Source organism: Odocoileus virginianus, chromosome 28, assembly GCF_023699985.2.
Source record: "Odocoileus virginianus isolate 20LAN1187 ecotype Illinois chromosome 28, Ovbor_1.2, whole genome shotgun sequence".
NCBI classification, from domain to species: Eukaryota; Metazoa; Chordata; class Mammalia; order Artiodactyla; family Cervidae; genus Odocoileus; species Odocoileus virginianus.
The window spans coordinates 7,623,163-7,647,881 of record NC_069701.1 but is presented as its reverse complement, the minus strand read 5'-3'; the positions used below and the strand labels follow the sequence as shown (position 1 = coordinate 7,647,881).

General features: G+C 46.9%; 1 protein-coding gene across 3 annotated transcripts in view; it reads right to left on the bottom strand.

Moving 5' to 3' along the window:
• Positions 1 to 24,719, bottom strand: part of ME3 (malic enzyme 3) — a 223,911-nt gene that overhangs the window by 35,157 nt on the left and 164,035 nt on the right. For all 3 annotated transcript variants that reach the window (XM_070457156.1, XM_020881253.2, XM_070457155.1), the window contains exon 7: positions 16,562 to 16,665. In XM_070457156.1, the coding sequence (XP_070313257.1) occupies positions 16,562 to 16,665 (104 nt within the window). The remainder of the gene's footprint in view (positions 1 to 16,561; positions 16,666 to 24,719) is intronic.

Below are 24,719 nucleotides of genomic sequence, written 5' to 3'. Positions count from 1 at the left end.
ATTCTCCAGGCAAGAACACTGGAGTGGGCTGCCATGCCCTCTCTCATGAAACTGGCTAAATTCTGCCCTGAATGATGAGAGCCTGGGGTGGAAGAGCTTCCCTGGTGGCTCAGAGGGTAAAGCGTCTGCCTGCAACGTAAGAGACCTGGATTCAATTCCTGGGTCAGGAAGATCCCTTGGAGAAGGAAATGGCAACCCACTCCAGTATTCTTGCCTGGAAAATCCCATGGATGGAGGAGCCTGGCAGGCTACAGTCCACGGGGTCACAAAGAGTTGGACACGACTGAGCGACTTCACTTTGGGGTGGAGGACAATAAGGCCACGAACTCCAGCCTGTGTTTGTGGGCTTTCGAAACCGCTGTGAGTCAAAGTCGGGGAGGGGCAGAAGGGCAAGACTAAGCCAGGGCAGGGGACAGACTCGATCCAGGCAGGCCTGGGGCAGGGTCCCTTGAGGGCAGGGAAGGTGTCTCGCTCCCCACGTGGCACACGACCGCTGAAAAAAGCAGCTGGAACTGACTGCCTCTCCTGCGCTCTGCTCTGAACAAATCTGCTTCAGAGATCCGTGTGAGAAGACCAAACCCACCTGTGGCCGCTTGCCTGGGGCCCTGGGCTTGCCCCTCTCAGCCCTTGCAGGTGAACAAATGGAAGCGTGGAAGGGTGCCTGCCAGACAGCACCGTCCCTCCCAGGGTCCCAGTCACACGCAGCCCACGGGGCACCCTGGTCCCGGGGGGTGGGGGGTGCTCTCCTCTTCCAGAGGCCGCTGCAGCCAAGAATCTTTGTATCACAATAGCTCAGCCCTGTTCCTTTACCCCAGGATCCAAGTCAATGCAAATAAGTCCACAGGCAGGAAGGGGCTTTCCAGTGAGGCTGGGAGAGCGGGCAGCAGAGACTGGAGAAAAACACCACTAAGTGTGTAGTCAGATGCGTTTGGGGTGGGCCCAGGTTCTTCCACTTCTAGCTGGTGATTTTGGACAAGTGACTTAACTTTTCAGAATCTCAGTTTCTTTATCCCTCAGGGTTGCTGTGGTAATTAAAAGTGAAGCATCCAGTACGGAGTATATTCTTTAGAAAAGTGAATTGCTAGCTCTTTCCTACGAAGAAAGTCATAACTTTTAACTCAATCTAAATGTCCCAGGTGTTTGATCACCGTATTCTCCCATCAACCTCAACTGACACTGCAGGCAGAGCCATTAACTAGGCGGATGTTAAATCTATACAAACTCAGCAATAATTATTTAAGCATATTTCTATCTTTCCCCAGTCAATTAAAAACTTCTTGAGAGACAAAGGATTAATTTCCAAAATATACAAGCAGCTCATACAACTCAATACCAGAAAAACAACAACCCAATCAAACAGTGGGAAAAAGACCTAAATGGACATTTCTCCAAAGAAGACATATAGATGATTAACAAACACATAAAAAGATGCTCAACATCGCTCATTATTAGAGAAATTAAAATCAAAACTACAATGAGATATCACCTCACACCAGTCAGAATGGCCCTCATCAAAAAGTCTGCAAACAGTAAATGCTGGAAAGGTTGTGGAGAAAGGGGAACACTCTTGCACTGTTGGTGGGAATGTAAATTGATACAGCCACTATGGAAGACAGTATGGAGATTCCTTAAAAAACTAGGAATAAAACCACCATATGACCCAGCAATCCCACTCCTAGGTATACACCCTGAGGAAACCAAAACAGAAAGAGGCACATGTATCCCATTGTTCACTGCAGCACTGTTTACAATAGCTAGAACATGAAAGTAACCTAGATGTCCATCGACAGATGAATGGATAAAGAAGTTGTGGTACATATATACACAATGGAATATTACTCAACCATAAAAAGGAAGGCATCTGAGTCAGTTCTAATGAGGTGGATGAACCTAGAACCTATTATGCAGAGTGAAGTGAGTCAGAAAGACAAAGAAATAACCATATTCTAACACATATACACCGAATCTAGAAAAATGGTGCTGAAGAATTTATTTACAGGGCAGCAATGGAGAAACAGACATAGAGAATAGACTTATGGACATGGGAGGGGGGAGGGTGAGATGAATGGAAAGAGTAACATGGAAACTTACATCACCATGTGTAAACTAGAGAGCCAATGGGAATGTGCTGTGTGGCTCAGGAAACTCAAACAGGGGCTCTGTGTCAACCTAGAGGGGTGGGATGGAGAGGGAGATGGGAGGGAGGTTGAAAAGGGAGGGATATATGTATACCTGTGGCTGATTCATGTTGAGGTTTGACAGAAAATAGCAACATTCTGTTTCAAAACTGCTTGAGAGCAAAGTGCATTTCTGACTTACTGCTATGTTTAATAAATATCTGTCCATTGAATGAATTAACATATGGGCAACTATATGAATAAATAGATAAAAGAGTAGTTAAATGCTGCCATGAACTATTTTCTGATTAGTTTATGTGTCCATATTACAATCTCAAGGAAGAACTGAACTCTAGGCTGGTCATTTCTTTGTATTGGCCACACTCTAGGACACAGTGAAGACATGACAAATACAGGCTAAATGGGAACTTGAAAGAGATTTCATGAATGATGTGAATGAGAGCAAACAATTGGTAAGCTTCCCTTCATTTCCCACTTGTTTTAACATTATCTGACTGTGGGGAGAGAATTTTCTTTCTGGGTCTCAGTGTCTCCACCTATAAAGTGATGAAGTTGGACCCAAGAAGGTCGTTTCTTGCTCAGGTATTCTAAGATTGTGAGATTACATTCCTAGGGAGGGGAGGTGGGAAAATAAGACACGGATTGCACTGCAAAAGGCATTCCTAAAATTCAGTGTATGTGCAAACACCGAGCGGTGACTGTCTCTGCTAAGAGGGACTCGGTGAGTGAGCGCTCCTTGATTTAGAGCTAACATTCATGCTCTTTACATTTCAAAATAAAATCTTGAATGCCCTAAGCTGAGGGCTATTCCTTTGTTTGTTTAAAACCACCAGGAAAAGCTTGGAGCCAGAGGTTCAGTTTTTCCCCTGGGGCCTGACAGCACTGGCTGGGTTTGCAGTTTGTAGAGAGGCCTGCAGGGGACATCAGTCCTGGTGAAGGATGGGGCAACTGATCCACTAGCCATTAGGCAGTTAAGAAGGAAGAACTGAGAAATGCCACCCAAGACCCAGATGCTGGGGAATTTTCCCCACCGCCAATAAAGATAATGATACCTGATGTAATAGAAGTGGTATACTTATATTGCAATATAGCAATGTATCATGCTGTACACCTTAAACTTATACAATGTTACATGTCAATTATATTTCAATAAAAAGAGAAAATAAAAAAGAAGGTGCCTCCCTTGCTGAGGGTGGCTAGAGAGTCTGGAAAATGGGAGTTGATGGCTGATCCCTCCATCGCCTCCCTGTTGTTGAGAATGGGTGGGTCATTAACCCTGCCTTAGAACAAGGTGGAGAGAGGAGACACGGATATGTGAAGTATTGATAGACTAGTTCCCATAGACCTCCCTCGCCTTTGTCCTCCTTGCCTGCTGCATCAAGGTGTCTGGAGTATGTTGGACTGTCTTTTCTTTCATGTAGAAGAAAAGGTGCAGAGATTCTCCAAGTCAGAGAGTAGGTTCTGGAGTTAGGCCACCTGGTTCACAGCTTGGCTTCACCACTGTTAGAGGTGTGACCTTGGATAAGATCTCTAACCGCTCTGTACCCCAGTTTCCCTGTCTGTAAAGTGTGCCTTCATTCAATAAATGTTTATTGAGAGTCCATGCTCTAACTAGGCATCGTTCTGAGCGCTTGAGATACAGCAGTGAACATAAGAGACAAAGATCTCTCCCTGGAACTTACATTTCAGTGGGACAGGACAATAACTGTATCTAGGATTATTTTGAGTATTACATGACTTGATGTACGTGAATGACTTTATTGTCTGCAGAAGCCTAGATCAGACCAACACTCACTTTACCAGACAGTGAAGCCTGGGATGCTTGCTTGCTTCTTTAGGGGTTTTTAAAAAATGTCTCAAGGAATTGTCTTGAGAAAGAACTGCTGCTTAACTCATTATTTAAAAAGAAATCCACTGTCTTTTTCTAATTTAAAAAGAAATGCCTGCACATAATCAAACATCATAAAAATGACTGACAGTGAAAATCCTGGCAACCTCATGCCTTGACTGTAGTCACTCTTAACGGCCTGATGCATGTACAAGCAGATAGTTTTTTCCTTTACGGAACTTACCTTTTTTTAAAAAATTATTTACTTTTGGCTGTGTTGACTTTTCGTTGCCGTGGGCAGGCTTTCTCTAGTTGCGGCAAGCGGGGGCTACTCTCTAGCTGCAGTGTGCGGACCTGTGGCACCGGCCTCTCTGGTGGGGCAGAGGCTCTCCGGCTCTTGGATTCAGGAGTTGCGGCCCATGGCTCAGGGGTTGCGGTTCTTGGCATCCAGAGCGCGGGTTCATTACTCGGGGCACACGGGCTCAGCTGCCCTGAGGTATGTGGGGTCTTCCTGGACCAGAGACTGAACTGGTGTTCCCTGCATTGCAAGGCTGACTCCTGACCGCTGGACCACCAGAACAGCTGCCATCACTTATCCTGACAGAAGCGTTTGTTTTTAGGATTATCCCTGCCCCCATTTCGTGAGGCTCAAACACATTAAAAATCAATGTGCTTGAGCCTAAGAAAATGAACGCAGTAGAGTAAGAAGAGACTGCATGATGTGCGTGTGTGAATGAGTGAGACATGGAGAAAGAGACAGAAAGACAAAATGAGAGCAAATGTGCCACCGGGATGCCTACAACTGAGACATCCTCTCTGGCATGGAAAGACGGGGCTCAGATTTGGGGGCTCCAGTCTTCTCTACCCTTTCTGTCCCTTGAGAGAAAGGCTCTTTTCATCAACGGCAGCTCAGAGCAAAAACAGTCTTTCCTGAGTAAAACACCTGGTTTCCCAACTGTTTTTTGGATCGCCAGCAGTAGGAAAGAAGGGTCTCTGAAATGCCCGCAGGCAGTGATTTTTAAGGATTTGGGTTTCCTGATGGTGTCTTGAGCTAATACTAGGGCACTCTGCTGAATTTCTGTGACTCTGTTTTTCCTTTTCAGAAGTTTGAGCTGTTTCTTTTTCAAATCTGCTTGCCATTTTTTAAAGTACTGTGTACTTTCCCTATTACTTCATTCTTGTAAAACATATCTCTTTATTACCTCTCAGTTTAACCACTTTACAGCCTCTCAGAATGTTCCTTTCCTTGGGGTTCTAGTTCTCCCATTAGTTTTTGATCTTTCCACATGGTGGCTTGTTTCTGTGTGGCTTACCGTGAATCACGAATTTACTTCATTTCGGAATTGTTTTTTCCTTCAAGGAATTCCACATGGCATGGGTGGTGGGTGTGTCACTACAGAGAAGTTTGTTTTCCCTCTGCCAGGTCCTCCAGCCGTGTCACTTGTAGGGGACACTTTCATACCCATTTCTTAACTTGGGAATTTCTGCATCACGTGGATATCATAATTGTGGACTCTTGAGTCCACATGTGGTGAGACTTAGTGTTTGCTTTCTTCCAAAAGACATTCCTCTCCTCCCTACTCCACCCCGACTTTATCTTTTCGGGGCTCCAAAATCACTGCAGATGGTGATTGCAGCCATGAAATTAAAGGACGCTTGCTCCTTGGAAGAAAAGTTATGACCAACCTAGACAGCTTATTAAAAAGCAGAGACATTACTTTGTCAATAAAGGTCCATCTAGTTAAGAACATGGTTTTTCCAGTGGTTATGTATGGATCTGAGAGTTGGACTATCAAGCTGAGTGCTGAAGTATTGATGCTTTTGAACTGTGGTGTTGGAGATGACTCTTGAGACTCCCATGGACTTCAAGGAGATCCAACCAGTCCATCCTAAAGGAAATCAGTCCTGAATATTCATTGGAAGGACTGATATTGAAGCTGAAACTCCAGTCCTTTGGCCACCTGATGGGAAGAGCTGACTCATTTGAAAAGACCCTGATGCTGGGAAAGATTGAGGGCGGGAGGGGAACGGGATGACAGAGGATGAGATGGTTGGATGGCATCACCGACTCAATGGACAAGAGTCTAAATAAACTCTGGGAGTTGGTGATGGACAGGGAGATCTGGTGTGCTGCAGTCCACGGGGTTGCAAAGAGTTGGACACGACTGAGCAACTGAACAGAACTGAAGGCCCCCATAACACTGTGGTGAAACAACTACAGAAAACGGAGCTCTCACCTGCACCTATTTACATGGATACACAGAATGCCTCTCTGTCAGGTGGGGATGGGGGTGGGAGTTAAACTGAATAGGTGAAAGGATTGATCGCACATACCAGGGATCTGAAAATGGACATGGTTCACAGCCATGCTCCTAGGGCTGTTGTTTTTATTTCTTTTTTTCTTTTTATTTCTTAAGAGTAGCAGCTGGGAAGAGAAATTGGGGAAGAGAAGGAAGGTATTATTAGAACAGTGGGGATGGATGAGTGGGGGACTATGGAAGAAAAAGATGGATATATTCATGGATAATTTAATTGAATGCATGAATGGGGGGAGCCCTAAAGAATGGCCTAAAGGACAGTGACTTTGGAAACTGCCTAAATTATTATTGTTATTTGTAATAGCAAACATTCATGCTTACTATTACCCAGTTATAACATTTACATGGCTTGTCTCATTCATTCAGCAGAAGCATTCTACAAGTTAAATATTAAAAATGCATCTTGGAAGTGAGGACGCTGTTCAGTTCAGTTCAGTCGCTCAGTCGTGTCCGACTCTTTGCAACCCCATGAATCGCAGCATGCCAGGCCTCCCTGTCCATCACAAACTCCCAGAGTTTACTCAAACTCATGCCCATCGAGTCGGTGATGCCATCCAGCCATCTCATCCTCTGTCATCCCCTTCTCCTCCTGCCCCCAATCCCTCCCAGCATCAGGGTCTTTTCCAATGAGTCAACTCTTCGCATGAGGTGGCCATAGTACACAGATAAATTAAGTAGTTTGTTAATAAGGGGCAGGCGAGAGGTTCAAACTCAGGCATTATAGCTCTGGAGGTAGTGCTTTTAACAACTGTGGTTGATGGGTGGGGCCTTAATAAGGCCCCCTTTCTATTTCATTTTCTTTTTTTAAAATTTATTTTTTAATTGGAGGAAAATTTCTTTATGATACTGTGTTTGTTTCTTCTGTAAAACAATGCAAATCAGTCATAATTATACACACATTCCCTCCCTCTTGAGCCTCCAGGCCCCCTTTCTTAGAGAGCTACTTACACTTTATAAGCTTCAGTTTCCTCATCCCCTAAAACAAAGCTTATAACAGTAGCCACCCTAGAGGGCTGGTGTGAGAATTAAATGAATTAATATTGTATGAGAGCTCATATTAGCCTGTGCATAGCAGGTAATAAGTAAAAAAGGGTTATTGCCATGTTATCATTATTGCTATCAGTTCATTAATCTATTCTTTCCTCTTCTCTGCTATAATATGAAACTTTCAGGTCTGGGAATAATTTTATTCCTATTTTGATACCAGGTAATACAGTCCACCTCTTGGGGAAAAATGAAACGGAAATAACCAGTTGGTGTGACTGAACCTATCTCCCCAGTTAAGTGAACTTCCTCCATCTCATTTTGGCCTCTATTCAACCTGGTTGGTCAGGATAGAAGCTAATAGGGTCCTACAGAGCTCGATGCTGGTTTGCATTTTGCTACCACCTTCCAGCTCTCTCTGTAACCGCAGACAGAGTCCTCATGAGCATGAGAGTCTGTTGTTTCACAGCATCTGGCTCCTGTTTGGGTGGGAAAATGTAGAAGCTGGGCTATCAACAATTAGCCATGTCAGGCTGAGACTGGGAAATGGTCCTGTTTCTTCAGAGGCCAGACAATCTAGAAAGGGTCCTGCTGTTCCTTCCTCCGAGCTTCCTCGCGTGTGTGTGCTCGGTCGTGTCCGACTCTGTGTGACCCCACGGACCGTAGCCCGCCAGGTTCCTCTGTCCACAGAATTTTTCAAGCAAGAATACTAGAGTGAGTTGCCATTTCCTCCTCCAGGAGATCTTCCCGACCCGTGCATCAAATGCATGTCTCTTGCGGGTCCTGCACTGGCAGGCGAATTCTTGATCCCTGGACCAGCTGGGAAATGCCTGAGCTTCCTCAGATGCCGGCCTGTTTACAGCCTTCTATTCACTTTGACTGACAATTAGCCTGGTGAGGGCTTTGAGCCCCTCAACCAACCAACCAACCAACCAACCATCCAACCACCTGACCCCAATCAAAGATCCAACCACCCAACTCCACCCTCACCATTTACGGTGGGTCCACCTGGAGTCTAATCACGCACTATGCCCCCAGGGACTACCAGTCTGGGAGAGATGATACAGAGTTACAGGACCTGAGGAAGGGAAGTTCTTCAAAGTCCATCAGTCCGGCCTAGGCTGACACTTGAACCTCTCTACAAGAAGCCAGGCACATCTTTCCCTAATTTCTGCTCTAATGGTATAAAGACCAAAAAAGGTTATAGAAAAGCTCTAGACCATTATAGAAAAGATGTCATGATGTGATGCATGATTAACTGACACATGAATTATGTGGCCATAAGTCATGCTATGATTACAAACAGGGTAAGGGGTTCAGGCCAGGCTGGTCAGGGCAGACTCCCCTGGGGAGGGCAGACTCTGAGTTGGGGTGTTGCCATGGTTTCTGTTCTCATCTCCCACATCCTGTCAGTTTCAGTACTTCCGTTGCTCAAGAACTTACCAAGCCTCCCTGCTGCTCTCTGCATGAAGTTCCAACTAAGGCTTTGTAAGGATTGATCGTTTTCAAACATTTTTAGTAGAATTTTTTTTTAATCTTAAACAGACCGTGATACAGAAAGCATTTAAAAGCAATGATATTTTTCTTCAAGTACTTTTAGTCTTGTATGGTTGCTGGGAAATACTCATTTCTAGCAGCCCGGATGCACCTCGGTAAATGCTTGGAGTTTGAGGAAGCTTGGTTTAAAATCACTTAATTATTGGGACTTCCCTGGTGATCCAGTGGTTAAGAATCTGCTGTGCAACGCAGAGGACAGGGGTTGGCTCCCTGGTCAGGGTACTAGGATCCAAAGTGCCGCAGAGCGTCTAAGCTTGCACACCACAACTACGGAGCCTGCATGCCCTTGGAGCCTGAGTGCCATAACTAGAGGTCCGGTGCTGCAAAGAAGGATCCTGCATGATGCAACGGAAGTCCTGTGTGCCGCAACTAAGACCCAGTGCAGCCAAAATGAAGAAACACACACATAGATATTAAAGAAAACACTGGGCTAGATACGTGAAGCCCTTTCTCCTTCTGAGCACTAACAGTCACAGCCCTCTTCCTGGATTTCGAGGCCTATCCTGTAGCCCACTCTACCCCTGTGTGTTTTGCTCACTTGCTCAGTGCTCAGCTGTGTCTGACTCTTTGTGACCCCACGGACTGTAGCCCGCCAGGCTCCTCTGTCCCTGGGATTTCCCAGTCGAGAATACTGGAGTGGGTTGCCATGTCCATCTCCAGGGGATCTTCCTGACCCGAGGATTGAACCTTGAGTCTCCTGCATCTCCTGCATTGGCAGGAGGATTCTTTACCACTGCACCCCTGGGAAGCCCCTATACCTACTTAACTTTATTTTGAGCCAATAAACATCCATCTCTGTGGGACCAGTCCTCCAGAGCTTTTGCCTACTCCTTGCCTTTGCTGTGTCCTTGCCCTCCTCATGATGCATCATCCATGTGGAATGTCCTCTCTCTCCTGTGGCTTACTCACATTTGGCCCTGCCTCTGTTTACTTTCCATCTCTCTGCAGTCACCCCTGATGGCTCCTTTCTCTGAATTTCTATTGAACTGAAGGCCAGTAGTGAACAGTCCAGTACTTAATTCTTCTCTAATTACTTCCTGTTCAAAATGTCTCATTGGAAGACCTGTTAAGAGTCATGAGGACACGTGCATGTCTTTTATTTCTTTGGAATCTCATTAGTGAAGTTCTGGGCATGCAGTCATTATTCAAACGCCCCGGAAAAGCATGATTAGCTCCGTTATTTGTTTGTGCTGCTCTCAGCTTTCTCACAGCTTCTCACCTCAGTGCCGAAAATAAAGCTCAGTTCCCAGGAGTGAGCGATCCATACCTCCTGTTCTTATCTTTTTGCCAAAAATACATTCCCTCATGGGTTGAGCTGGAAAAGTCAAATTCTGAAAAAAGTAGACAAATTTGTTGGGAGGGTGATGTGACTTTCTGTATTCCACAGGAACTTTTTCATAAGCAAGAGAGTCACAGCTGTTTTGTACTGATTTGTCTATCTATCAATACTTACTTTTGGCTGTACTGGTCTTTGCTACTGCGCTCAGGCTTTCTCTGGTTGTGGCGAGGGGGACCATTCTCTGGTTGAGGTGTGGCTTCTCTTCCCTTGGAGCATACGCTCTGGGGTGCTTGAGCTTCAGCAGTTGTGGCCTGAGGGTTCCGGAGCTCAGGCTCAGAAGTTATGGCCCACGGGCTTAGCTGCTTCCCTGTGAATGGGATCTTCCCATACAAGGGATTAAAACCATGTCTTCTACATTGGCAGATGGGTCCTCAACCATTGGACCCCCAGGGAAGTACTTGGAGTCTATATGATTGATATATAGGTGAATCTAATGCCAGGTGAATCTAATGCCAGGCCAGGTTTGGGAACCATAGGTCAGTATTCATATGCCTTCGTTTATTTGATCCACTGCTTTGTTCCAGTGTGGGTGGAGGGTGGGCTTGGGGGTGGAGGGTATCATGGGAGCATAGGCCATGATTTGTAACTCAGAAGAAGCAGCTGTAATTTCATGTGGATCCAACAGACAGGCTTGGTGTAGTTCTTGAAATATCCTGAACACCTGGAGATGAGAAGTCTTCAGCCTCCAGGATCTTTTGGCCTCTGAGTTGCTACTGAACTTTAGGAGATGCAGAGGGACCAGCCCACGTGGGTGTTCATGGAGTCACAGATGCTGAGGCCACACGCTCCACACAGATCCGGTATGGTTAAAGCAGGCACACGTGTTGCCACGCCTCACTGCCCTGCTCAGGGCACACACTGCTGATCAGCCACAACCCCATTTCCAGTGGTGCTTAGAGAGGCCTTAGAATCCCAGCAATCAGCGCTAGCACACGGAACAAAACCTTTTACTCTCCTTGCCATTCCTACCAGCAATGTCCTAGTGTATTCCTGGGCTTCCCTGGTGGCTCAGCTGGTAAAGAGTCCACCTGCAGTGCGGGAGACCTGGGTTTGATCCCTGGGTTGGGAAGATCCCCTGGAGAAGGGAAAGGCTACCCACTCCAGCATCCTGGCCTAGAGAATTCCATGGACTGTATAGTCCATGGGGTCGCAAGGAGTCACAGTGTACTCCTAAATTTTGTTGAGCAGATTAACTTGCAGTTATTCACAGGGCACAGTTTCAAGTTCAGTAGTAAGACACACTCTCTGCTCTCTCTACTGTCTTTTCCTAGGTGAACCTCATCATGCCCTTGACAGAGCGACTAACCACATGTGCACATTTGTACCGTGACCTTACAGACGCACGTGTGTGTTAGTCGCTCTGTCGTGTCTTGATTCTTGGTGATCCCATGGACTGCAGCCCACCAGGCTCCTCTGTCCATGGGATTCTCCAGGCAAGAATACTGGAGTGGGGAGCCATTCCCTTCTCCAGGGGATCTTCCTATCCCAGGGGTCAAATCCAGACCTCCTGCATTGCAGGCTGATCCTTTACTGAGCTACCAGGGAAGCCCTTGACCTTACACATCATCTATGAACTGGTAACTCCCAACTTTATATTCCCATCCTAGAGTTCTTCTTAACGAGACTCGGAGGCTGAGAAAGCTTAGAGGTCAGGTCTAAACGCCAGGAGGCAGATAAGAATGTCTCTGCATGCATAGGTCCTTGACAGCAGACTTTATTTCTCTGAGGACTGCCGACTACACTTGACACAGCGTCTTATATATAGCAGGTACTCAATAACCGACTACCAATTGTAGATGATGCATCTCCCTGTTTCTATGTGGAAGGATGGTATTCTTTTTCTCTGCCCTTCTTGCATTTCCGGGGCACAGCCTCTGGTAATGCTGGCTGTCCTGTTCCTTGTCCCTCCCAGGCTGGATGGGGTGTGGTTGTCTGTTACCTTGGTGGCTCCCAGTGAGCCATGCCTCCTGATGTTTAGACCTTTGTGTTCTCTTTCCCCTTGGAATCGGGTGTGGACCTGTGATTTGCTTTAACCAGTAGAATGTGATGGAAGTCATACTGTGCTAGTCCAACTGTGGCATGAACCTCAGGTCTCTGGTGTAGGATGGTGTGTGTGTGTGTGTGTGTGTGTGAGAGAGAGAGAGAGAGAGAGAGAGAGAGAGAGAGAGAGAGAGAGAGAGAGAAACTGGAGAGAAAGATGGAGAGACTCAAAAAGACATTTTCCTGGAGCTAAGATGCAGATGACTTTCTTTTTTTAAAGTTACATTTTAAAAAATCAAATATCTCCTTTCTTTGTTATGACTCTTATCAAGAGTTTAGAAATCTCTATATTTAGAGTTTGGGGAGCTAGAGAATGGGGGTGACATCCTCTCACGACCTGCATAAAGGCTGAAGCTGCTGCTTCAGACATCAAATGCCTGTCCAGCCCAGGCCAAGCATCAGACAGAACTGGGGCTCCATGTGCAAACTTAGAATAGATTCTGCTGTAAGTAACAGAAATGAAAAATACAAGTGGAAACCATCAGGAAAAGCCTACGACTCAGGTGCATCACTCTGGGGCCCAGTGCAGGGCAGGGAGAGAGTGGGAAGCGTGGAAGGACTGGTCTTCGCCATGGGAACACCAGGCTGTGTGTCAGCTCTGAGCCGGACGCACACAGTGGCTCACTGCTGCGGTTCGCAGGTAACATGGAGATTCCTTCTGCCCTCATGGGTCTCCCCCAGTGGCCACACCCTAGGGCAGCAGCTGAGCCACCGTAACTTATTTTGTTCTGCCAAAAACTCTTAAGATGAGTGGGTAGAAGCAAGCAGGTGGAGCTTTTACTTGCAGGACTTCTGAAAAGAGAGGAGGATGTTGAAGGCAGAAATCAATGTTTCTCAAGGCTCTTTCTTAAAATACATGGTGTCTGGCCTCAGGGGGGCTGACTCACTGTCTGCCCAGGCTGGGTACCCCATCATGGGGCTACTATAATCCCAGGAGACCGGTTCACTCCCCACCTACAGCATCCCCAGCAACACCTGCTTCAGCTTATTAGAAAGTTAAAACAAGCAAGTGTCAACCCCTCATCTTTTCCACTTAAGGACACATTCCTCTTGGCTGACGCACATCCCTGCCCAAGGGTTCACCCCTGGACTGTGGGAGTGTGTCTGTGAGACTGTAAATGGATTTTAATGATAATTTGAGGAGCCTCTTACATCCTAGTTTATTTAACCTTCTCACACGAATAGCAAGGCTTCTCTGTGGGGAATCACAGAATGACTACTGACTTCATTAGATAAGCAGGGAGCCCTGGAAACAGGAAGCCAAAGAAACGTGCTCTCAAAGCCAAACACATTCCTGTGTCATCCACAGGTAACTGCAGAAAGCAGTCTGGCCTTGGAGTCAGCAGGCTCAGGGTTAGCTCGCTGTCCTGCCAGATGCTGTGTGACCTGGGACAGGTTTCTTGACTTCTTGGAGCCCTCAGATCTCTGCCCTCAGATCTCTCATCTGCTACCCTGCCAGCCACACGGGGATCTTCAGAAGTCTGAATGGACACCGGAGTGGGGAGGCTTCTTAGAGGACAACTGATGCTTCACTTCTTTCTATGACAGCACCACCCAGATGCCACGCAGCCAGAGCTTGAAATCGTTCTCAAAGAGCGTCTAATGCACTGCGGGTTAGCTCAGATCTATTCTGAGCCGAAAACCTCCTCCTTTAACATTTCATCAACTGGTTCTTCTCTGGGTGAAACAAGAGAAAAAATATACAGAAACAAGCCCAGTTCCTCCTCTGTAAGAACACCTTGCAGGTTTCTGGAGGCAGGACCACACCCCTGCGACCCAGCAGCCCTTACACCTTCTCCCCACCAGGCCATGCCTTTGCCCCTGTTGTGATTATTGGAGAACAATAACCGTGATACCTGCTGTGGTCATTGTTTTCCAAAGGCACATTAGGTAATTTATGATAATTTACCACCCTCAAAGTATCTTGTCTGGCACTGAATGTGGTATTCAGGATGATCTAAACGGGGGAGAATTAGGCAAGACATTCACCTCTTTTGTTCTAGATGATTCGCCTCTGCCCATGTGAAGCGCAAGTCGCTCAGTCATGTCGGACTGTTTGCGACCCGATGGTCTAGACAGTCCATGGAGTTCTCCAGGCCAGAATACTGGAGTGGGTAGCCGTTCCCTTCTCCAGGGGATCTTCCCCACCCAGGGATCGAACCCAGGCTTCTGCACTGCAGGAACCAGCTGGGCCACCAGGGAAGCCCTCTGTCCATGCAGCTGACCCCTGAATGGGGTGTTCAGCAGTCCCATCTTAACAGCAATACTTCCTTCACAATCCCAGCTTCGAACCCTCGACTTTCTGATTATCTCTTCCCTTTCCTGCTTATTCCATCCGGTACCCAATTCAGTAATTCTCAGGCCTCACCAGGACCTACTGTCCACGGTCCACACCACAGCCTCTCAGCCCTCCTCTCCACCAGGCCCTCATCTGTCCCTTCTTACCTGGCCTAGACCTCATGACGCATCATTGCAATCATCCCCTTGAGGACACTGTCCAGCCCTTTCCTTCTCTTTCTCTCTCTTGCCTGGCAAAATCTCAACCCTGATTAAGTCCTTCTCTCCGTGTCTTCCTGCCCTGTATTCAGACAGTGGAAACCAGCTAGAGAAAATCACGGGTAAATTAAACTCATGACCTAAGTTAAATTCATGGCCAGTAACCTGAAGGGGGTCCGTGAAGCCACCCAGCAACCATTCTCTAGCTCCTAGTTGGGACATTCCAGGTCCTGCCTCCTAGACCTCAAACCTGCACCCCCTCGGTCCCCATCCTCACTCTCAGCCAATGACCCTGTCATCCAGGAGAGCTCCCATGGACTCCCCCACAACATCTACCCACCTGCCGGCATCTGTGCCCAGCACATGGCCTTCCCTCTGTGTGGATGGGCTCTGTGCTCCCATCTCGGACAAAGCGCCCGGGTGGACTCTGGACCCTCATCCCCTGGCTTATTCGGCCCGTCCACCCCATTCTCCACACTCTGCTATCAATCTCATCTTTTCTACAGAATCATTCCCACCTCATATAACTTCACTATTACTTTCCCTCATCTTCAAAAATGAAACCAGGGACTGCCCTGGTTGTCCAATGGTTAAGAACCCACCCGCCAATGCAGGGCACAGGGGTTCAATCCCTGGCACAGGAGAATCCCACATGCCACAGAGCAACCAAGTCAGTGCATCACAGTTGCTGAAGCCCAGGTGTCTAGGGCTGGTCCTCCGCATCACAAGAAGCCACTGCGGTGAGAAGTCCGCGCACCACAATGGCAGGTGGCCCCTGCTCGCCGCAATTAGAGAAATCGCTACCCGCACCCAGCGACTAAGACTCAGCACAGCCCAAAATAAAATAAGCAAATAATTAAAAAAAAATAAAGACAAAAACCACAGCAACAATAAAATGGTTTCTTCTTATCTCTGGATAAGGAATCCAGGTGAGCAGGCTTTAAAGTTTGGTAACCTGCCCAAGGTCACAGACCTGGAAGTGGTGGGGTGGGTGTGCCCACCGCCAAAGCCCACCCAGATGAGAAGTCCTGGGTTGCAGAGGCCAGACCAGCTCTCTCTCCAGCCAATCGCTGAACTCAGACAGTGAGGTCCCTTGTCAAGGATGTGCAGACCAGCTCTGCCCTCCCCGGGCACTCTTGGGTGGCAAGCAAGGCTGGAGGCTTCCAAGTGAGAAGGGACCTGCTGGGTCTGCGGGGGCCAGCTGGGCTGCTGAGACTGCCGTGACTGATGGGCCTGTCAGACTCGGCGTGGGAAGACGGGGGCTGTTTCCCAGCCAGCGTGCCAGCCCAGCAGCATGCCAGTCCCCGTAGGGGGAGCGGGTGGCAATGATGGCAGACAGATGGGGCAGGCTGGGGCGGGCGGCAGGAGCTGCCAGCGTGGTGCACCCTAGCGTAGAGATGACACCTCGTAAATCTCACAGGCCCGCCCGTGTGGCCTGCAGCGGTGGCTCATTAACACCGCCTGGTCCTCGGAGCCGGAAAATGACAGCTAACAAGGCCAGCTGCCTTCCAGGCCATTCCATCAGAAGGACACACTTCTCTCCCCGAACACTAAGAACATCTCTATTTCTGCCAGGAACCCAGAGCAGCTGGCCCAGGGGAGTTTTCCTCCCAGGACATCAGATACTTAACTGCCCCCCGATCACAGGGCCTTCAGCCATCACCCCTCCTCTCCCTTCTAGGCTCCCCAAGATTCTCCGAGAGAGCGAGCCCATTTGGCTTTGAGATTTCCGAGGACACGGGGTCAAGTTGGAATTTTCGGACCACCCGGAAAAGCACGTGTCTCTGCCAAACCGCATGTTGACTTAGTCATCCTATCTCTTAACAGTCCGCTTCCGCAAGGGGCGGGCTGACCCACTTACCTGTCTGTCACGGCCTGCATGAACTCGTCCAGAAGGCCGTCATATGCCTCCCCACGGACGCGCCGGTGCTTCAGGCCGATGTACAGCGGGTCTCTGAGCAGCTCCTGCAACAGACAGCACCCGCCTCGTCAAGGGTCCCGGGTTGGCGGGAAGGTGGGGGGTGAGGGGGGCCAGGAGGGTGGCTGTCCCCCTCCGACTCCCCAGGTGCTGCCTGGAAGGGTCTGGATGCTAAGCCACTGATGCAGCGTGGACCTCTGGGCAGGGGGTCTGGAGCTTAGGAACCAAGGATGCTTGAAGTAGCAAGACACTCTGATACAGTCTTCCAACCTCTGAATGCGGCTCTGGGTTGATCCCAGGGCTTCTCAGCAGTAATACCATGGATGCTCTGGCCTGGACAATTCTTTGATGTGAAGGTGAACCTGCATATTGTAAAATACTTGGCATAGCAGTGTCTCTAGGTTCTTCCCACTTGGAGTGAGTAGCACCCCCAGGTTGTGACAATAAAAAAAATCTATAGACACCACCAAATGTCTCCATGCAAGAAACTTCCTAAAGGAGATCAGTCCTGGGTGGTCATGGGAAGGACTGATGCTGAAGCTGAAATTCCAATACTTTGGCCACCTGATTCGAAGAGCTGACTCATTTAAAAAGACCCGGATGCTGGGAAAGATTGAAGGTGGGAGGAGAAGGGGACGACAGAGGATAAGGTGGTTGGATGGCATCACCGACTCAATGGACATGAGTCTGAGCAAACTCCGGGAGTTGGTGACGGATAGGGAGGCCTGGTGTGCTGCAGTCCATGGGGTTGCAAAGAGTCGGACACCACTGAGCGACTGAACTGAACTGAACTGAAATGTCTCCCTAGGGGACAAAAATTGACCCTGTTAAGAACTGCCACAGGCAACATCTGGATAGGGGTACTGGGTCTCAACCAAAGTCACCGATCTGGACCCTTCTTCCCTCCTGTCCTTCCCGTGAGCACTTACTGAATACCCATCACAGGCCTGGCACTGTGCCAGGCCCTGGGGACACGAGTAGAGACTGATAGAGCCAGCATTTTCCATTCAAGAAAGAAGCCCACCATAAAGAGGCCCCGGGTCAGGTGCCCCCACCTTCTGTGTCTGCACTGGTCTGACGGCCTCTCCCGCCTCTCCTGTACCCCTCACACACACGCCTACAAGGAAGCTGCGGGCTTATCCATGCACGACACATTTCCTGTCCCTTTACTGATAAGTCACTTCAGTCGTGTCCGACTCTGTGCAACCCCATCCCTGGGATTCTCCAGGCAAGAACACTGGAGTGGGTTGCCATTTCCTTCTCCAATGCATAAAAGTGAAAAGTGAAAGTGAAGTCACTCAGTCATGTCCGACTCTTCGCAACCCCATGGACTGCAGCCCACCAGGCTCCTCTGTCCATGGGATTTTCCAGGCAAGAGTACTGGAGTGGGGTGCCATTGCCTTCTCCTGATCCTTTACTGACCCTCTAATGGCCTGCTGCCATTGGGCCTCTCAGGGGATTTGTGGATAAGAGATGGTCTCTGCCTTCAAGGTGCTCAGTCTACTGCAGGTTGGCTGATGAGTCAGTAAACTCGACTACAGATAGACAGACATTCCTGCAGCACAAAGTGTGGTCCACGGCGGCACAGAGGAGGAATGGAGTAGTTCCCACCAGGGACAAGTGGGGATGATGACATGGAAGAAATGGTCAGGCGTTAAAAGATGAGCAGAGGAGGGGAAAGGACTCGGGAGAGGGGTAGTTAGGGAGTCTGGGATGGACATGTGCACACTGCTATATTTAGAATGAGGGTAACCAACAAAGACCTACTGTATAGCACAGGGAACTCTGCCCAATGCCAAGTGGCAGTCTGGATGGGAGGGGAGTTTAGGAGAGAATGGATACATGTATGTGCATGGCTGAGTCTCTTTACTCTTCACCTGAAACTATCACAACATTGTTAATCAGCTATACCCCAAGACAAAATAAAAAGTTAAAAAAAAAAAAAAAGATTTTGCCAAGTGGGCTGGGCCCTCCAGGCTGAGAAGTCAACACAAAGAAAGACTGGGAGCTAGAGGTAAAAGCAGGAAAAAGTACCTGGTGACCTGATGTATTTAAGAAATAGGAAGCAATTTTATGTGTTAGGGTCTTTGGAAATTATGTTTTTGTGTCTTCCTTCCCCAAATATGCTTCCCAGGTGGCGCTAGTGGTAAAGAACCTGCCTGCCAATGCAGCAGACATGTGAGACAAAGGTTCGATCCCTGAGTCGGGAAGATACCCTGGAGGAGGGCATGGCAACCCACTCCAGTATTCTTGCCTGGAGAATCCCCATGGACCGAGGAGCCTGGAAGGCTACCGTCCATTGGGTCACAAAGAGTCAGACGCAGCTGACGTACCCCTAAATATGAGCTCCTTGGGGCCAAGGTTTTGTGTTATCATCAAATCTCCATCTGGACTGCTCCTGCAGGATTCAGAGGCAAGCATGTCAGGAGTCCTGCCCTCAAGGGGCTCAACATCATGTCTCAGCTCCAGCACTGACTAGCTGTGTGACCTCAGGTAAATTATGTGACCTCTGGGAGCCTTCTTTTCATCTGTTCAGTTCAGTTCAGTCGCTCAGTCGTGTCTGATTCTTTGTGACCCCATGGACTGCAGCACGCCAGGCTTCCCTGTCCATCACCAACTCCTGGAGCTTGCTCAAACTCATGTCCATTGAGTCAGTGATGCCATCCAACCATCTCATCCTCTGTCGTCTCCTTCTCCTCCTGCTCTCAGTCTTTCCCAGCATCAGGGTCTTTTTCAATGAGTCAGCTCTTCGCATCAGGTGGCCAAAGTACTGGAGTTTCAGCTTCAGCATCAGTCCTTCCAATGAATGTTCAGGACTGATCTCCTTTAGGATGGACTGGGTGGATCTCCTTGCAGTCCAAGGGACTCTCGGGAGTCTTCTCCAACACCACAGTTCAAAAGCATCAATTCTTCGGCACTCAGCACTCAGCTTTCTTTATAGTCCAACTCTCACATCCAGACACGACTACTGTAGAAACCACAGTTTTGACTAGATGGATCTTTGTCGACAAAGTAAAGTTAGATGGGGATAAGATACCATCTGCCCAGCTTGCTGGTGATGAGGAAATGAAATAATACTGATATATGTGAAAGAGCTTTGTGAACCGTAACATATGCTGTAAAGTAACGGCAGCAGCTTTAACTTTCATGGTGTTTCCTGTGTGCTGGGTACTTCAGAAGGACGGCCAGACACAGTGAGGTCGAGAGACTCGACCAGCCCTTGGGCCAGTGAGTGGAGGAATCTGGATTCACACTCGTGGCTGCCAGCTCCAGAGCCCATGATCCTAACCTCTGGGCCAAGCTGCTTGAATGGCTTTTTTGGCGCATCAACCAGAATTGACTTATCTTTGTTTAAGACACCAGTCTAGGTCCATATTGTCTTGAAGGCGCTGTAGGAGGTGGTGGGGGAAAGGTATAGAGGACAGAAAAGATCAAGAAATATCTACCTTCCCAACCCCTCACTCCCCAATCCTCGGTCCACATGTCTCAGGTGGATTTAACACTTTCTCCAAGGATCCACATGGCTACATCTGAGAAACGTGGGATCTAAACTTCATTTCTCAATCTCTTTACTTCCTGAGTTATGCATCCTTGAGATTCCTTGGGACTCTGCTCTAGCAGTTGATGTGTATGTCTCTGTGTGTGTGTGCACGTGTGGGCAAATGATGAGAATGGGACATATAGCCTTTCAACGGCCACTTTCAAAATGACCATCTGAAAGCCACTGAGAGACACAAATGTCCAGCTAAGGGGACCAAAGAAGTAAATGATGATGTAACAACAAGATGGACAATAGGCAGCCACAGAAATTGGGTTAAGCCTATGTAGACACCTGGACAGACATGCATGAGATGATTTAAAATGGAAAAAGTGGGAAAGAAAATTGCACAGATATCTCAGTTTCATCTGTCTGAAACACATCAACACAGAAAAGGCATACACAGAATGATAAAAACGGTATAACTCTTGGCATTTGCAGAAAACATTCACTTTTTCAGTTCTTACAGAGATGAAAGGGTTCATGGTACGTTATAATTTGTCATGTTTCCAAGAGACAGATTGAGTCAGTGGTATTTTAGGCAGCCAAGAATGGTTTTTCTGGTGCTGCATATGTGGTTTCTGGGGGCAAGTCCAATTCTCTAGTAGTATTGAAGAATTTTAGAATTTTCTAAAATCTTCTCAGTATATCTGCATTTAAGATGAAGGGTTTTAATCATAAATGGATGTTGAATTTTGTCAAAGGCTTTTTCTGCATTTATTGAGATAATCATATGGTTTTTATCTTTCAATTTGTTAATGTGGTGTATTACATTGATTGATTTGCGGATATTAAAGAATTCTTGCATTCCCAAAATTCAACATCCATTTATGATTAAAACTCTCCAGAAAGCAGGAATAGAAGGAACATATCTCAACATAATAAAAGCTATATATGACAAACCCACAGCAAGCATCACCCTCAATGGTGAAAAATTGAAAGCATTTCCCCTAAAGTCGGGAACAAGACAAGGGTGCCCACTCTCACCACTACTATTCAACATAGCTTTGGTAGTGTTGGCCACAGCAATCAGGGCAGAAAAAGAAGTAAAAGGAATCCAGATAGGAAAAGAAGAAGTGAAACTCTCTCTGTTTGCAGATGACATGATCCTCTACATAGAAAACCCTAAAGACTCTACCAGAAAATTACTAGAGCTAATCAACGAATACAGTAAAGTTGCAGGATATAAAATTAACACACAGAAATCTCTTGCATTCCTATACATTAACAATGAGAAAACAGAAAGAGAAATTAAGGAATCGATACCATTCACCATTGCAACAAAAAGAATAAAATACTTAGGAGTATATCTACCTAAAGAAACAAAAGACCTATACATAGAAAACTATAAAACACTGATGAAAGAAATCAAAGAGGACACAAACAGATGGAGAAATATACCATGTTCATGGATTGGAAGAATCAATATTGTCAAAATGGCTATACTACCCAAAGCAATCTATAGATTCAATGCAATCCCTATCAAACTACCAACGGTATTTTTCACAGAACTAGAACAAATAATTTCACAATTTGTATGGAAATACAAAAAACCTCAAATAGCCAAAGTAACCTTGAGAAAGAAGAATGGAACTGGAGGAATCAACCTGCCTGACTTCAGACTATACTACAAAGCCACAGTCATCAAGACAGTATGGTACTGGCACAAAGACAGAAATATAGATCAACGGAACACAATAGAAAGCCCAGAGATAAATCCACGAACCTATGGTCACCTTATCTTCGACAAAGGAGGCAAGGATATACAATGGAAAAAAGACAACCTCTTTAACAAGTGGTGCTGGGAAAACTGGTCAACCACCTGTAAAAGAATGAAACTAGAACACTTTCTAACACCATACACAAAAATAAACTCAAAATGGATTAAAGATCTAAATGTAAGACCAGAAACTATAAAACTCCTAGAGGAGAACATAGGCAAAACCCTCTCCGACATAAATCACAGCAGGATCCTTTATGACCCACATCCCAGAATTTTAGAAACAAAAGCAAAAATAAACAAATGGGACCTAATGAAACTTAAAAGCTTTTGCACAACAAAGGAAACTATAAGCAAGGTGAAAAGACAGCCCTCAGATTGGGAGAAAATAATAGCAAACGAAGCAACAGACAAAGGATTCATCTCAAAAATATACAAGCAACTCCTCCAGCTCAACTCCAGAAAAATAAATGACCCAATCAAAAAATGGGCCAAAGATCTAAACAGACATTTCTCCAAGGAAGACATACAGATGGCAAAAAAACACATGAAAAGATGCTTAACATCACTCGTTATCAGAGAAATGCAAATCAAAACCACAATGAGGTACCATGACACGCCAGTCAGGATGGCTGCTATCCAAAAGTCTACAAGCAATAAATGCTGGAGAGGGTGTGGAGAAAAGGGAACCCTCTTACACTGTTGGTGGGAATGCAAATTAGTACAGCCACTATGGAAATCAGTGTGGAGATTTCTTAAAAAGCTGGAAATAGAACTGCCATATGACCCAGTAATCCCACTTCTGGGCATACACACCAAGGAAACCAGATCTGAAAGAGACACGTGCACCCCAATGTTCATTGCAGCACTGTTTATAATAGCCAGGACATGGAAGCAACCTAGATGCCCATCAGCAGACGAATGGATGAGAAAGCTGTGGTACATATACACCATGGAATTAAAAAGAATTCATTTGAATCAGTTCTAAGGAGATGGATGAAACTGGAGCCCATTATACAGAGCAAAGTAAGCCAGAAAGATAAAGACCATTACAGTATATTAACACATATATATGGAATTTAGAAAGATGGTAACGATAACCCTATATGCAAAACAGAAAGAGACTCAGATGTATAGAACAGACTTGTGGACTCTGTGGGAGAAGGCGAGGGTGGGATGTTTCAAGAGAACAGCATCGAAACATGTATATCTAGGGTGAAACAGATCACCAGCCCAGGTTGGATGCATGAGACAAGTGCTTGGGCCTGGTGCACTGGGAAGACCCAGAGGGATGGGGTGGAGAGGGAGGTGGGAGGGGGGACCGGGATGGGGAATATATGTAAATCCATGGCTAATTCATTTCAATGTATGACAAAAACCACTGCAATGTTGTAAAGTAATTAGCCTCCAACTAATAAAAATAAATGGGAAAAAAAAAAGATGAAGGGTTAATCCTAACGAAGTACTACTGAGTTATAAGAGCGATTAGGAAGCTTTGAAAAAAGTCTTGATATTTTATAGTGTTTATTTTATTTATAATAGAACATTTTATACCTGAAATATTTCAAAACTAAGTGCACCAAAAAATGGGGGAGAAAGTTTCTATGTGCAGATGACACGAAAATATAGCTTCTCATACTTGTACAGAACTTTCGAGTAATTCACTTGTTCTGAATCCAAAGTAGGTTGATTCGGGACTTCCTTGGTGGTCCCATGGCTAAGACTAAGAGCTCCCAGTGTAGGGCACCTGGGGTCGATTCCTGGTCAGGGAACTAGATCCCGCATGCCATAGCTAAAGATTCCACGTGCTGCACAAAGGCAGCAAGTAAGACTGGACACAGCCAATAAATAAACAAATATTAAAAGAAGAAACCATGTGTGGAATATGATGCAAACATTTTTCTAAAAAAGTAGTTCGAGCCTTCTGTCTTGCATGCTCTCATGCCCGTTTTACAGATGAGGAAGGTGGAGTTCAAGGGTTTAAATAAACTACCCAAGCTCACGCAGCCAGAAAGTAGCAAAGCTGAAACTGAGCTTTGTTTTGACTGGATCTCCTGACAGTGCCCACCCCACTGTTTGACACTGCAGGGACCAGGGAATGTGGGTGTGGCTCCTGACCCCCGCCCTGGTCCTCCTGAGAGCCCAGGAGCGGCTGGACGCTCCAGCTGGTGCTGCAGACCCGGCTGGGGTCTGGGGAAACGCCGCATCCACATCTCCTGTCAGCTGGCTGTCCTTCGGCAGGATCGGAGATGGCTTCTCACGAGCAGCAGAGGGTGGAGCTTCCACACTGTCCCACATGGAACAAGAAATTCACCTTCCGCCTTGTGTCCCACCGAGTGACATAAAGTGGGTTCTGGGATCGGATGCACCCAGGTTCGCATTCAGGCTCTGTCACCCAACGAGCTCTGAGACTCCGGGTACTCATCCCTGCTTCATTTTACCTCTCTGTCCAGTGGTGATATTAGCGATCTCTCTCTATATTTTTTTGAAGTATAGTTGACTTATTTATAGTTGACAATGATCTCCACTGCATAATGCAAGCTCCTTGAGGAAAGGGTCCTTATTGATCTCCCTAGTGATGCTTACAGTGCTGTGCATGGCAGGCCATTTAAAAGCATTTATGATGTGAGCGGCATTTATTTCAGGACTGGGCTAAGGAGATGCTGAATTAAGAACTAGTCAGGTCTTAGAAATCACTGGGTTTGGCTTCCTCCACAGGAGTTTTTGAGGCCAGGAAAGGTTAAGTGAACTGCCTATTTCACAAAATGAATCTGGTGGAAGCAACAGGTGGCAATGACTGGAGCATGGGGTCTTCTCAGGAGGGACCAGCGTCCTCAGCTCCA